This window comes from Athene noctua, chromosome 6 (genome assembly GCF_965140245.1).
Source record: "Athene noctua chromosome 6, bAthNoc1.hap1.1, whole genome shotgun sequence".
Taxonomy (NCBI): domain Eukaryota; kingdom Metazoa; phylum Chordata; class Aves; order Strigiformes; family Strigidae; genus Athene; species Athene noctua.
This window is the reverse complement of record NC_134042.1, coordinates 11,913,197-11,927,434: the sequence shown is the minus strand read 5'-3', so window position 1 is coordinate 11,927,434 and position 14,238 is coordinate 11,913,197. Positions and strand designations below refer to the sequence as shown.

General features: G+C 39.7%; 1 protein-coding gene across 2 annotated transcripts in view; it reads left to right on the top strand.

Annotated features, from left to right (window-relative positions):
- Positions 1-14,238, top strand: part of SPTBN5 (spectrin beta, non-erythrocytic 5) — a 97,864-nt gene that overhangs the window by 20,052 nt on the left and 63,574 nt on the right. For both annotated transcript variants that reach the window (XM_074909575.1, XM_074909576.1), the window contains 14 exons: positions 537-824; positions 1,463-1,709; positions 2,547-2,686; positions 3,665-3,764; positions 4,469-4,639; positions 4,733-4,897; positions 5,622-5,848; positions 6,417-6,603; positions 7,926-8,126; positions 8,996-9,112; positions 9,723-9,886; positions 11,478-11,610; positions 12,433-12,578; positions 13,311-13,425. In XM_074909575.1, coding sequence (XP_074765676.1) covers positions 537-824; positions 1,463-1,709; positions 2,547-2,686; positions 3,665-3,764; positions 4,469-4,639; positions 4,733-4,897; positions 5,622-5,848; positions 6,417-6,603; positions 7,926-8,126; positions 8,996-9,112; positions 9,723-9,886; positions 11,478-11,610; positions 12,433-12,578; positions 13,311-13,425 — 2,401 coding nt within the window. The remainder of the gene's footprint in view (positions 1-536; positions 825-1,462; positions 1,710-2,546; positions 2,687-3,664; positions 3,765-4,468; positions 4,640-4,732; positions 4,898-5,621; positions 5,849-6,416; positions 6,604-7,925; positions 8,127-8,995; positions 9,113-9,722; positions 9,887-11,477; positions 11,611-12,432; positions 12,579-13,310; positions 13,426-14,238) is intronic.

The window sequence follows — 14,238 nt, the reverse complement described above, 5'->3', positions numbered from 1 at the left end:
GATCCTCTCTCTTGAGTATGTCTGGGTGACAGGTGAAGTGATTGCTTCCAGACTTCACTGTTGTAGGAGGATAAATAACCACAGGATTGTCTGTGGCTCTAGCAAATTATCTCTACTAATGGGAGCTACTTTCATATTTTGAACTAGGTATCATTTAGGTCCTGAAAGAGGGTAATAACGGGAAACGATGATGAAGTAAGAAAGATAGCAGAGAATTGTGCACAGGAGTTTGAATTTTAAATACTAATTTAAAGTTTTTTACTTTTTAAAGTTTTCTGTATGTTCACAATGGGAATTAATCATTGATAGTGACATTAACAACAGTGTTACCAGAGTCTTTCACAGGGATGCATTTTCTGCAATACACTGTATTCACACCAGTATTTCTTGCTAGTGTGGAGCATTCCTTGCATTATTTGACTTTCCTTTGAAAGGAAGTGTAAATATCCAAATCCATTCCTTTTAAAGAGTATTGGTTCAAGCTGTAAATGCCTGAAGTGTTCATCTAATCGAATGTATCTTATTTCCTTTTGTAGGATTAAGGATACCAACCCTGCAGAGAGCAGGGCCATCACTGAGCAGGTGGAGAACATGGAGAGGCTTCTGGCAAAGCTCAAACTGGAGACACAGAAGAAGCAGGACGTTCTGCAGCGGGCCCAAAATCAACAGTCCTTCCTGCAAGACAGTCGCAGGCTCCTGCTGTGGGCAGAAGGCATTCAGGAGAAACTGAACAGTGAAGAAATGGGTGTGGATGTGGCTTCTGCAGAGCAACTGCTGAAGGAACATCAGGACCTGCTAAAAGAAATTAGGTCTCAGAAAGAAAGGTAGAGAGAATCTGTCAGGGTGGGCAGATATGACAACAGTACTGTGAAGATGAAACATGTCTTTTGTGTACATACATTGTGTACAAAAATGATGCCAACAGTTTATTCAAATGTTTTTGAAATTGAGTGTCAAAAGGAGACTGTAGAACACAAAATCTAGTTAGCCTTTGCATACTGATTCTGATGGCTGATGGAGGGAGAGGGAGGAGCTGTCTGTTTGAAGTAGTATTTCATAAGCTCTCCTGACACTGGAATGGTTCCATGTGCACTTTATTTCAATTCCCCTAGTTATTCCCTTCTCGGGCCTTATGCTTCCAGTTACTATCATCTTCAGTTCTCCTGCACTGTTATGAAGTTCCAGATACTGATAGCTCCTCTCCCCTTTAATGGGAGAACTTGCTTATGTGGGCTTTCAACCCAAATGGGGAGATCGCACATACTGCCTCCAGCATGTATTCCGAAGCAAACAACCGGCTGCACTTTGTAGTGTGCAACCATGGCTGGCAGGAAAACAGTGAAAGGGAGGGAGGGAAGCTTAATGTCTAGGCACTGCCAAGAGACCCAAGAGCTGTGATGCAAGAGAATTCATATTCCCTCATGCAGTGAGGTCTCACTTTTCTTTTTTTGACTCTGGGAAGATTTGTGCAGCTGGAAGAGCTAGGGTGCAAAGTAATCCATGAACAACCCAGTAATGGCAGGACCACAGATGTCCACCAGTACATGGAGAGGCTTGCCAAGGAGAACAAAGAGCTGGAGAAACTGTGGGAACAGCGATGGAAAAAGCTGCAGGATGGCCTGGAATTGCAGAAGTTCAATAGGGAGGGAGACCGTATCAATGCAGCCCTCTCTGGCCATGAGGTGTTTCTTCGGGGGGATGACCTTGGGGTATGTACAGCAGCTGATGTTGTTTTTTTCCTACTTCATCTCCCCATTCAGGGATTAGCAACCATTTTTCTAATTAGATCACTTTCCTCATTCTTATGGTTATGGCATTTCAATACTTGGAAACTAGACTTTCAGGTTTGTATTAATGTTCTTATGTTCCTGCTCATTTTAATAAGAGTGAAGCTTATTGACTCTCAAACAATTTTTTTAAACTAGAGTTGTGATTTGTTGCTGTGTTTGTACATGTCAGTTGTATATAAACCAGCTGACATCAGTTTCGAGGCTAACCATTAAAATGAGGTTTCAACCTGAACATAATGGTTTTTTTGGTGAAGTAAAAACTTGACTAAAAAATAAAGCTTTTTCTTTTCATTGAGTATTTTGAGAATATTAAAGCAAATGAAGGAAAAAAAACAAATGCAGGCAATATTCACAAGATCAGTGAAGGAGTGCTATATCTCACCATTTTTTATATTTTCAGCTGACATGGAAACTTCAATACTTTTGGATCAATTAAGTGGAATAAATTTTTACTTAGTTACGGCCTTCTATATTACGTGTACCTAGATGTGTCAGAGTGCTGGCATAAATTCGAATGCAGATTTTCTTAAAAGGTGAAAAGGGAACCATAATGGAAACACAAACCAGAAGAACCACATATGATACAAACCTAAACACCTTCTGCTTGTTTGTAACCCTGAACAACCTTAGGCAAATGCAAAACATACAATATATCTCCTGCCTGAAAAAGGAGGAAAATAGTCCAATTTTTTTTTTCATTGTTACAGAAATGATATGACCGAGAAAACTTGATCAAATTTTTTTTATTAAATGCAGGACCATGTAGATGCTGTTCGAAGCCTCCTGAAGCGGCATCAGGAATTTGAACAACTGCTGATGGTGCTGAAGAGACGAGTTGAAGCACTTAATGAAAATGGGGTGAATCTAATAGAGAGCGGGCACTTTGCATCTCACACGTGAGTCCAAACTCCTTCCTTTTTTATTTAGCTTTAATAAACGATTCAGTGTGATTAGATTGAGATGAAAAACCTTCTGTGAGCTAGGATTTAGCTGACCTCCAAGCTGTGATCTGCTGAATGAGGGGGGGAGAAGAGGGATTTTTTTAAAAAAATAGAGACTTCCTGTGCTCTAAGGATAAATAAGTGAAATGCTTTATGTTAAAAGTGGCATTTGACAGAATGGTAGAGTAATTCCCCTTGTATCAAAAATTACATGTAGTGTTAAAACTTCTTCAATGTAAACTCATTAAATGCCTACATAAAACAAATTTTCCTTGATATATCTGTATCACATATTAGAATTAATGTTTGCTGTTAAAATGTTAGAGGACTTCACAAGGAAATAACTTATCAGAAGAGCTCCTTCATGTTTTTGTCAAAGCTGAACTGTCATCTGTAATTCCTTTACTGTGCTAGAGCCACTACAATCTAGTAAGGAGACCTCTGCATAAACACAAATTCGAAATACAGGGTCAGAATGTACCTCTTTGCTCAAAAAGACCGTGTTCTTGTCATTACAAGTGATAATGTCTTGAAAATTCCCTCCAAAAGTTCATAAAACTTCTCTTAAAATCTGATTTCTTGCCAGCACTACCACCATCAGGCCATTCCAGAGTCTTGTTGCACTTACGTCACAGAGATAATTATTAGTTAAGGTGGAATATTTGGGAAAGAGAAAGGTCTGGCTGTTTTAGTCAAATATACATGACTGCAGTTCACTATTGTAATACAGCCATACAAAAAAGAAAATCTGGAGCAGCCGGCAAGAAATAGCTGCTCTCCAGATGAGCCCAGTGTGGTCATGGGACAGGGCTCTATATCCTGTCAACAGAGATGTTGAACTAGATTCCACTTATATTGTAGTCATGACTACAGTACAACCAAGGGGAACCATTAAGACTATTACTGTATTGTACCTCCTGTTTTTCTTGGTAGTATTGAAGAGAGAATTGTCACTCTCCAGCAAAGGTGGGAGCAGCTGATACAAAGCAATGCCAAGAGAAAACAGAAGTTGTTGGATTCCCTACAGCTGCAGGTAAGAGGACTGATCCTGCAGATTTGGTCAGGGATGTGTGAAATAATTTTACCCTTTGTCTTAATATGAGACAAATCTCAAGCTGCTAAGCATTCCTATTGTAGCTCACTTTCTCTTTGACTGTGAGACAGAGAATTTCACTTTACAGGGAACTGGTGATACATTAGTGATAAATCTTAGAAAGTCATAACTGTAACAAAATACCAAAACAAAAATGGAGGTATTGAATGAAAAATATCAACAGAATATTTTGTCTACTAGATAAGTTTATTCTGCTCATTACTTATTATTGTTCTGGGCCTTTATAATTTGGTAGTTACTTACAGTAACTGTACATTTGGCACCACATTTACCTTCCAGTGCTGAGATACAGTTATACTGGCGGATGGGACCACTTATGGTTAAAATATTCTATCAAAAATGCAAACCTTCACTGACAATTAAAGGCAACAGATTACTAAATGTGGTAAAAAAGAGACTAAGAGATATTATTCTGAATGCTTAAAAACTTGTCAATGGTTCAAGATCATACATCTTCAATTAAGAGGGTTGATTATGTAGAACAATTTTTATACGCAAATATACCACGTTTCCTAACTGTTAGAAAAATAAATAATCAGGGCTTGATCCTAACTGCAAGGATGCGCTGCAAACCCACGCAGAATCAGAAATTAAATCAATTTAATCCTGCTTGTTTCTGTAAGGAGTTTAATCGTGATGCTGCCGAGCTTTTGATATGGATGGAGGAGAAGTACAAGATTGCATCAGATGAATCCTATCGTGATCCAACAAATGTTCTACGCAAACTGAAGTGGCATGAGGCTGCTGAGAAGGAAATGATGGCTAATGAGGAGCACTTTGCAACACTGATAAAGGTGAAAGCAGTTTTGGAGCTATGTTTTCCATCTTGTCCCAAACTTTATAGATGCTGATCTGCTCAAAAAAAATGATGTAATGTCTTTCTTCAGACAGGAAATCAACTCATTCAAGACAATCATTATGCTGCAGTTTCTATTCAGGAGAAGATGTCAGAGCTTCAAAAGAAGTGGAAGGAATTGTATGGCAAGATGATAGAACGAGGTGACAAGCTGAGACAAGCTGGGCAGCAAGAACAGCTCATGGAACTGCTCCAGGTCAGGAGGTGGTAAACAGGGGGAGGAGGTATGGCCGGGAACCCTGGCTAATCTGTTGTGTGGTCCTTGCAAAAAAGGACAGAATACCATCCAGATAAAGGTGTATTTTAAGGTGTTTGTTTTGTCTACAGTCTCAGGAGAGAAAACCCAATATAATGCTGACTCAGTTCACTCCAAAGCTATGAGCAGGATAACAGTACCAGCACATCACCAAGACACAAAGCTGTTGAAATTGGGCTCAGCACTGCGTCTATGTGGCCATCCTGTACTGAGAAATCAAAATTCTCTGCATGGGTCAATGCTGTGCAAACATAACTGCTTGCTTGGAGTCAGTTTGGGGGTTGGAGGCACGGCACTATTAAGTACATTGTCATCCAGGCAAATTCTTACAATACCAGTGTATCATGGAACTGCTGTTGTGTTGTAGCTACAATACGAAGCCTTTGAAGATTGTTTGGTTGGTTTGTATTCTGTCACTGACGCTAGTTCAAAGAGACTGCTTTTAATGATGTGCTTTAGTGTCTCCGAGAGAAGAGTACTCCAAAAGAGCGTGCAAAACAAAATATTCCCAGGGGATGCCTTTAGAAAGACCTGGCCATCATGTTACCAAAAAAGGACATACAGATTTTAAAATTGTGTCCAGGGAGCTGTCATGGGAGGGTCTGAGTGAATGCAAATGTTGTTAAAAGGTCAGTACAAGTGTGCCATAATGTTTTCCTGGCAGGATGCCAAAAAGAAGATAGAGAAAATTGAGAAAGTTCTTCAGGAATCCGAGACAGGCCATGATTTGCGCTCCAGCCGTGATCTACTGAAGCAGCACAAACAGCTAGAAAATGAGACACGTGAGCTGGCAGAGAAAATGAACTCTATCGTATCTCATGCGAGGAAAATGGCCACCAACCACTTTGACTCCCAGAGGATTCTGGATGAAACACAAAAATATCTACAAAGGTGAGTTGTCAGTCTCTTTTTGTCTCCTCCCCTTGTGACAAATAGCATTTTTTGTTCTACCTTCTAGAAAATGTCTTTTGGTTGATTAGGTTTAACCCATATTCAGGGATGATTTGTCCTCCCAGTTGTACCACAACTGTGCTTTCATCTGCACCTACACAGCTGCCTGTTGACCCACCTCAGCCTTTATTACTGGACCTTGTTCCTTGCCTGCTGCGCTCCTCCTCTAGTCCTTTGCTTATCCATGGGTCATCCACTGCTTTCTAAGAGGGGCAGTGTTCCAGCATGCAATAGTGACTAGTTCCTTAAAATTTCACAAGACAAGCCTGGGACTACAAAAGTGTAAATCACTTTTCCTCTGCTTACATTTAGTGTTATCATGTAAGTCTACTTGCCAAAAGTAACCTTCTGGAGAGGGATTCTTGTGCAGGTAGTACTAACCATTGAAATTTAATTGCAAAGAAGTGTCTAGTGGTTTCTAATCTTCACAGTGGTGTCATGGCCTAATTCCCTTAGCAGAGTCAGGATAAAGCTTTGTTTTAACATATGTTTAATGGATGACCCCTAGGTTTGAGTCTTTGCAAGCACCTCTTGATGAGAGGCGTAAACTGCTGGAAGCTGCAGTGTGTCTCTATGAGTTCTACCATTATCATGACATGGAACTGAACTGGATTAATGAGCGATTGCCTATTGCCCATTCCACCAAATGTGGGAAATCCTTGGATGTGGCTCAAAGCCTGTTGCAAAAACACAAGGTAACTCATTTAATCAAGTGTATTATAGCATTACAGCAACCTGATCTAGTGAAAGGTGACCCTGCCCATGGCAGGGGAGTTGGAACTAGGTGATCTTTAAGGTCCCTTCCAACCCAAACCATTCTATGTTTCTATAATTCTACACTGTTGGCACACTGCATTTCACCTCAGCCTGCAAATCAGCACCTGCACAGTTCTCCTTTAACCTTCAGGAAGGCTGTTGCAAGCAAAATGTATTGCCACACTTTCAATTAGTACATTCACTGATTCCAGCACTAGCCCAGCAAAAATGGTTCCAGTGGATTGAGACAAGTCAGCAATGTGGTGATTTTCAGAGAAAACATGAAATTCCCGTGGGAACTGCAAAATTTGTTATGTTCTACAGTATTATTAAAAGAAAATATGTAGCTCTTCTCATTAAAAGTGTACCTTGCACTAAATAGAAGAAATCAGTTTTTTGCTTTGTGGGTTGATCTGCATTGAATATTTTGACTGTTATATGCTCATCCTACACTTATACATGCAGTCTTGAGCTATGTGCACACTAGATTCTCTAGGAGAGCAGATAACAGCCATTTAATGTCTGTTTTAGTTCTGTACTGCTTGTAAAATGCTTTGAACAAGCCACAGTCCACATATTTATAAAGATAAGTTAAGACTGATTTCTGGAGAGTTTGATTCCCTGTAGCAGTTCTGCACAGCCAGAGGGGCGCCTCAGAGCTGCCCTGCACCACAGGCAACACTGGATTTTGCAGCACCTGGATTGCAAGTTCCATGAGAAAGGTTGTAAAACCAGCGAGGAGGCTTTATGGAGCAGGAGTATAATGATTTTTATGCTACTGTTGACAATTCTGTCAGTACTACCCCTTTTCTCAATATTCCCCAGTTCATTCATGTTCTGGGATATTTTATTTTCCCACTAGAAGCTCAACACTTTTTTTTCTGAATCCCCCAGCTTTGTGTCTTATCTCTTGTCCTCCTCCATCTCCCAAACCTCCCTGGCTACTGGCCAGCGGAAGGGGCAGGTACGTGGCAAGGAGAAGGGCTAGAACCAGGCCAGAGCACCTGGCTGAGGGTGTAGGGAAGTTAAGGGATGTCTGCTGCCCCCTTACAGACTCTTACCTCCTCCCTCAATGGCTGCACAAGAGCAGGGCTGGGACCGGTGGCTGACAGTCCTTGTGTCCACTGGCTATACTCTGTCCACTGTCAACAGCTGCTAGTTTTGCTTAGGACTAGGAGCACATGGAATTTCTTTGCCCTCACATACCCTTCCTTTATTTACCCTTCCTTTATTCTTATTTTTCCTTTTATCTCATTCCCAGGAACTGCAGGCAGAAGTGAATGCCCACAAACAGCAAGTCCAGCGGGTCCTGGATAAAGGAAAGACAATGGTTGTAGGCCAGCACCCATCAGCTCAGAAAATAAGTGGGAAATGCCAGGAGCTTGTGACTGCCTGGCAGGGCTTGGAGAAGGCCTGTGAGGAAAGGATGAAGCAGCTGCAGCACTCAGTTGGCTTCCAGGAGGTACAAGTTGCAGCAAAGTGCTTACACAGTAGCTTCTTCAGACAAACAAGAGGACCAAAGTTTTAAAGTGAATAACAAAACAGCTTTGCTGGGGCTGGTATTGACTTCAGTTGCTTGAAGCCAGACTCATAGGAATGGAGAGCTGGGTTGCGTAGCTGAACGCAGCCCCCAGTCTAGAGCTGCTGCTCTAGAGGTTTGCCTCTAAAAAAAAAAAAAAAAAAAAAAAGCATGCAAATATTTATCTCAATAATCCAAATTTTCTATATCAAATGTGTCACGTAGGAGTGCAATTATTCAGATAACACATGCAGTTTTGTAGACGGAAACAGCATTTGCACAAAGTTCACAGGCCCACATAAAGTATGCTCCCTGGGGAATTTGATCATCTGGCTTTTATTTCCTCCATCTATAAAAACAGCCCTCCGTACTATACTCTTTATGAAGCCTGATTTTTATAGGTGATTTGAACTTCTTGGGAAGGGGAAGGAGAAATATCACATTGATACTATGCAGTTAGCCCCTACCCTTAGTGAATAAGTTAAAGGAAGTCAAGTAAGGATAGTGGATGTGAAGAAAGAAAAGTGAGACAACTTGAAACTTACTGACAGAGCTTTGATGCCTGGAGAAGACCATAGTTATCCTGCAATGAAGTCTTCCATCTATGGCCTCCTCCACTTTCATATGATTTGACAGAACAGCAGTCTGGAATAGTGGTTCTTGGGATTAAATATTCTTTTTTTGTTATTTAATAAAACATCGCAGTAAATCTTACAGTGCACACTCCACTTAAAATATATTAAGTCAAAAAAATGACATGAGTACTTTGAAAGTTGAGGTAGAAACTAATTTGCTTTCTCTTTAACTGACAGTTTTTAATGAATACTTCAGACCTGGAGGCTTGGATAGCAGAAAAACATCCACTTGTGACAAGCAAGGACTATGGTAAGGATGAAGATGGAACGCTGAAACTCCTCAAGAAACATAAGGTATTTGTCTGCTTGAATTCTGTATGCTGGCCTGATCTTCTGGTCTGTTTGCAGCTGTAAAACTTTCTCATTGGTATTTAAGTACTTCAGTGTCCAGTCATCTACAAGATATTTCATGTTGATGTATGTCTACATGTGAAGGGACTGATAGAAGAGACCAATGCATCTTACTAATATGGTTGGAAAAAATGTAGTTTGGAGAAAAAAGGCGAATGGTGAATGTTCTCATCTTATTTTTTTGAGGCCAAAACTGACTATGATCTCATATCAGCTTTTCAGTCTCAACAGATGCATGAAGAAGGCTTATTTACTTTTTTCCTAGAATCAAATATATAGATAATTATTCCAAGAATACTTTTTTCTGCCTAACAATGCATCAGGAATTTTTAATTGTCATTATTCACCTAATATATTTGAATTTATGTACACTTTTTTTTTTTCCAAAAAAAATTGCTAGAAAATTTTCTAAAACTGATTGAAAATGTCACGTGCTTCCAGAAAGTTTTTCTCCTCTTTTAATGTCTCAGTGACTACACCATATGCTGGTGCAAAAGTCCCAACAGTGGATATCTTGGACAACTGGCTCTCAATCCTTTCTTTTCTCTGCCAGACATTGGAGCATGAGATTGCCATTTACCAAAATTTTATGAAAGAACTGAGTGAAAGTGCCCAAACTCTTCCTCTTATGGGCTCCATCCAGTATGTTGAGGTTGATGCACCAAAGGAACAAGTTCATTCAAGACTCCAGGAGCTGCAAGAACTAGCAGCAGCAAGGTATAAACTAGAACTGCCCCTTGGATCCTAGGTTTGATTCAAAGCCCAGTGAAGTCAATAAAGGATATCTCCAGTTACCTCACAGGAATTTAGATCATATCCATTATTAATTATATTTAGGAAATTACTTGTTTCTATATTAGAATTCTGTGCACCTATGCATTATTGCTAAGCAAAAAGTCTACATTAAGGATTTGAAGCCCCCAAATTTCCTCTTTACCCTTCATCATCCTCCTGCAATGTGACCTGGGATGCCAGATTCTGACTTGCCTTTGTGGCATTTGGAATCTGCTATCAAAAGGAAAAAAAAAATTTAAAAAATGCTTCCTGAACATTGCTTGAAAATTACTTAATTCATTACACAGCAGAGGGGAGACAATTACACTTACACTTACTGTTATTTGGGGTAGCTGTGCTAGTATAGGAAGGGTATTATTCATGAATGAGTCATTTACTTTTCATTTAACTTCCTTTCTGGTATTGTTACAGTAAAATGTTTACAACAGGACAGTCTGCCAATACACAGGGTTTTTAAACGCTTCTGGTTTCTTGTGAGGAAGGAACAAATATCTGAACAGTTTAGGTTTTTCCTCCACAAAAATTTCACTCAAAAAAAGAATGGGGCTCTGCAAGTGGAATAACAAATAAATGAGTCTGAATACTAGAATAATTAAGCCTAGAGGAAATGCTGGTATTTTACCTTTTGTTTTTATTCTTGTTTACAGTTAAAAAGTAAAATCATCAATAGAAAATCTTGTGAATGAACATTTCTTTTTCTGAACTTTTTAATCTGGAAATATCAAAATGCTTGCGTGTGTTGAACACAGAAATGTTTTATGTTCATTCAAGCTTAACGTTAACCTGTGTCTCTCAGTGCCTTATTGGTTCTCTGCTTTGTACCACTGATCTGCATTCTCCTTGGTGGGCTGTTCTCTATCTTGTGATGAGCATTTGTGATTCAGACAGGGAAGCCAGGTTCATCTTTCCTGGAATATTTGCACAATGGACAGGCAGTGTTAGCAGCTGGAAAATTGATATTTTGTTTACTTTGGAAGGTTTGTGACATGTCAGGCTGTATTATAAAATACTCTAGATGATCAGAAATATATAGCGGGTTACAGCAGTTTTGCTGAACAGGCAATATGAACAGAATTGTTTAAAATTACTTTCATAGTACTTGCCTTCCTGGTGCACTATTCTCAGTTATAAAGATTCCCTTCTCATTTTCACAAGTACTACAATTATCTTTAGAAAGACAGATCTGGAAAAAAATGGAGGGTATTCTCATGGGAAAAACAAAAAACAAAAACAAACAAACCCCAAAAAAACCAAACAACAAACCCCCCAAAACCTAGGAGAGAACTCAGCTAGGCACAGTGCTTTTCTATGAAACTCGGCCAATGAGTCTGACCTGGCTGACAGCTGTCATCCCCTAAACATAATTTCCAATCTTGAGAAAGTCAACTCTTTCATAAAGAGCGTGATTCTTGATGGTGAGAAGTTTTGGGATTAATAGGAAGAAAGTTACTGACTGCCCTCTTCTTATACTCCCTTGGTCTAATTCTATTGTCTTTTCTCCTTCCACCAACAGAGGGAAGAAGCTGGATGAGACTCTTGTCTTGCATGAATTTCTACGAGAATATGAAGATCTGCAAGACTGGATCACTCAGCAGAAACAAACGGCCAGCTCTGAAGACTTTGGAAATGATTATGAACACATATTGGTGAGTTTTTTGAGTAACAAATTGAAAATCAACCAAACCATATGCAGTGAGACTGTAAAAAGATTCTAAGGTTATCCTTGAAAACTTACAGGTCAGAGTAAGAAATAAGTATAAATAACTGGGAGACAGGAAGAGAAAATGGTGAAGAGGGGGTGGGAAGGATTGACTCATTATGACAGGCAGACACCATTGCCTAACACTTACATCCTGTTACCATGGGGGCTGAGCTGCGTGAAACAACTGCATGCTGAAACGTCTGTGCCTTCAGAGAGCAACTCCTTTCTATTTTTAATAACCAGATGTTTCAGGGTGGCGTCCATTAATGATTTTTTAATCACAGAAGCTGATGTATGGACATCCACTATACCTCTTCACATGGCACAGAAACTAATCTAATCTAATCGCGATTTCTGTTGGAAATCAATAGCTATTCAGTATCCTCATTTTTATAATTTTCTTCAAAATATCTTGTGTCCTAAATTTTAAAATTGGACTACATTATTCAGTTGTAATATACGTTTGCATTCATGAAGTGAAAACATATTTTAATAATTGAAATTCATTGCACTTTGCATGTTTGTTTCTATCCCTGGTAATACTGTTTCTGCCTCCCATCTACATCACAAACCTCATGTTTTCCTAATAGTTTGTAGCTTCTCATGGTCTTTGGAGGTAAAATCCAGTCATTTTTTGCAGTTTCTCCATCTCCAAATATGATCAGATTATTATCTGTTGTTTGACTGTGCTCTGATAGCTGAGCAGATATGTTTGGGAAAAGAGAGCACTCAAAATGCCTTTTTGTTATTGTTTTTCCTTCAAAAGCAACTTTGTGCCAAATATGACACGTTCCGACACCATTTGGAAGCAGCTGGGAAAAGAGTTGTGGCTTGCCAGCAGCTGGCAGACAACCTGCTGAACTGTGGGCATTCTGAGTCCCGGGAAATTCGGCAGAAGCAGAAAGAGCTAAGGTAGGAGACTTGTGTTAGCTCTACAATGCTCTGTTCTTTCAATTCGAACTGGAGAAGGAGGAAGTAAGAAGGAATTAGAAAAGCATAAGATGTGTCATCCCAGTCCTCCAACTGTGAAATACGGGGTTTTCTCTCTGATACAGAGCTGCTGCCATGCCTCATTTAAAAATAGACTACTATAATGCTGACATTATCTGTTGGCTGATTTGGCTTCTTGTAAATTGCATCAGAGGTGCTTTACAAGTAAGGGAGGAGTGAACTTCCTTTGCCCTTTGAAACAGGATCATGTAACTGGAAGGCTAGGAACTTAGTTCCTTCTTTATTGCTTCTGATTTTCCAGTTTGAATCTCATGACTGCTCCGTAGAACTATGTTAATACATTTTGAGTTTCTTATGTTTAACTTTGGTCCAAATTGGCCCAGAAGAGAAGCATGAAGGAATAATAGGGTCTGACTCGGTCCTCCAAGTTCTGCATATAAACTCTGAAAAGCATATTGGAGAGGGACACCCTTATATAGGACTATCTATTTAAGTGCCTGGAGCAGACAGAAGGACATGGACAGAGTAGGGTGAGAGACATGCTGCCCCTCAAAGAATTACTCCAACAGAATTTAATGGCAGGGATGAAAAACAAAGAGGAGATCTTGTTTTCAGTCTTTCTTCAGACTGTTAATCTCCCTTACTACTAGTTTGAATGTTTTACATGGTTCATTTTGTCATGCTCCCTTGTAGGAACTCCTGGGAGGAGCTGTTGGAAATTACCAGATTACGAGGTGAGCGGCTGAGAGATGCTGAGGAGATTCACAAGTGTTATCAAGATCTGACAGATGCTCTGGCCCATATTGAGGTAAAAAATAATGGGAAAGTCTCATATAATGAGAACTTCATTTCAGCTTAATTTATGGAGTATTCTTACAATTCTTAGTGCACTTAGTGATGACTTCAAAAAAAAAAAAGAATCTTGGTAAGAAACCTGCGTGATTACTCAAAGTGTTAAAAAAACCCCAACACTGGGAAATCCTTAAACACCTGACTGGTCACCTTAGGGGAACCATTGGTGAAACCAGGTGCAGCTAGTATTGCTGATCTGTGGGGTAAGCCAAGAATACCAGGACTTGAACTAAAATGAGTCACAGTGCAATGCAAATGATAATGTTGTTTGCAGTCATCAGCCCTGACTAAAAAACTGTATACTGCCTCACTGTGGTAGTTCTTTGTACACCACTGTAGTTTTATGTGCTGAAAAAAAGAACTGTCTTGTGAAAAAGACATTTGTCTGGATTACAGTGACCATTAGCCTAGTTTTTCAGGCAATCATGTGACCTGATGCAAAACACCGGGCCAAAAATCTTTTCCTCTCATTTCAGTGCCCAGTACTAGCAATAATTTCAAACAGTCCTAGTGTGAAAACTGGGGCAAGAAGTCCCAATGAAAATCTTCAGACTTCTGTTTTATCTGAGCATCCTGCTTATCAACATCCTTGCTTTATTGAGAGGTGTGGTTTCCCTAATGCAGATGTGTACAGGAGGCAGTGATCCAACAAAGCTTTGTTAGGTTACATGTGGTAGACTCTCTACTTGCCTGTGCCGGCAGAAGCTGCCTTATTCAACTGTTATTCTGTTTCTTTCCCTGTCATGAACGGAAAATCAAACATAATATT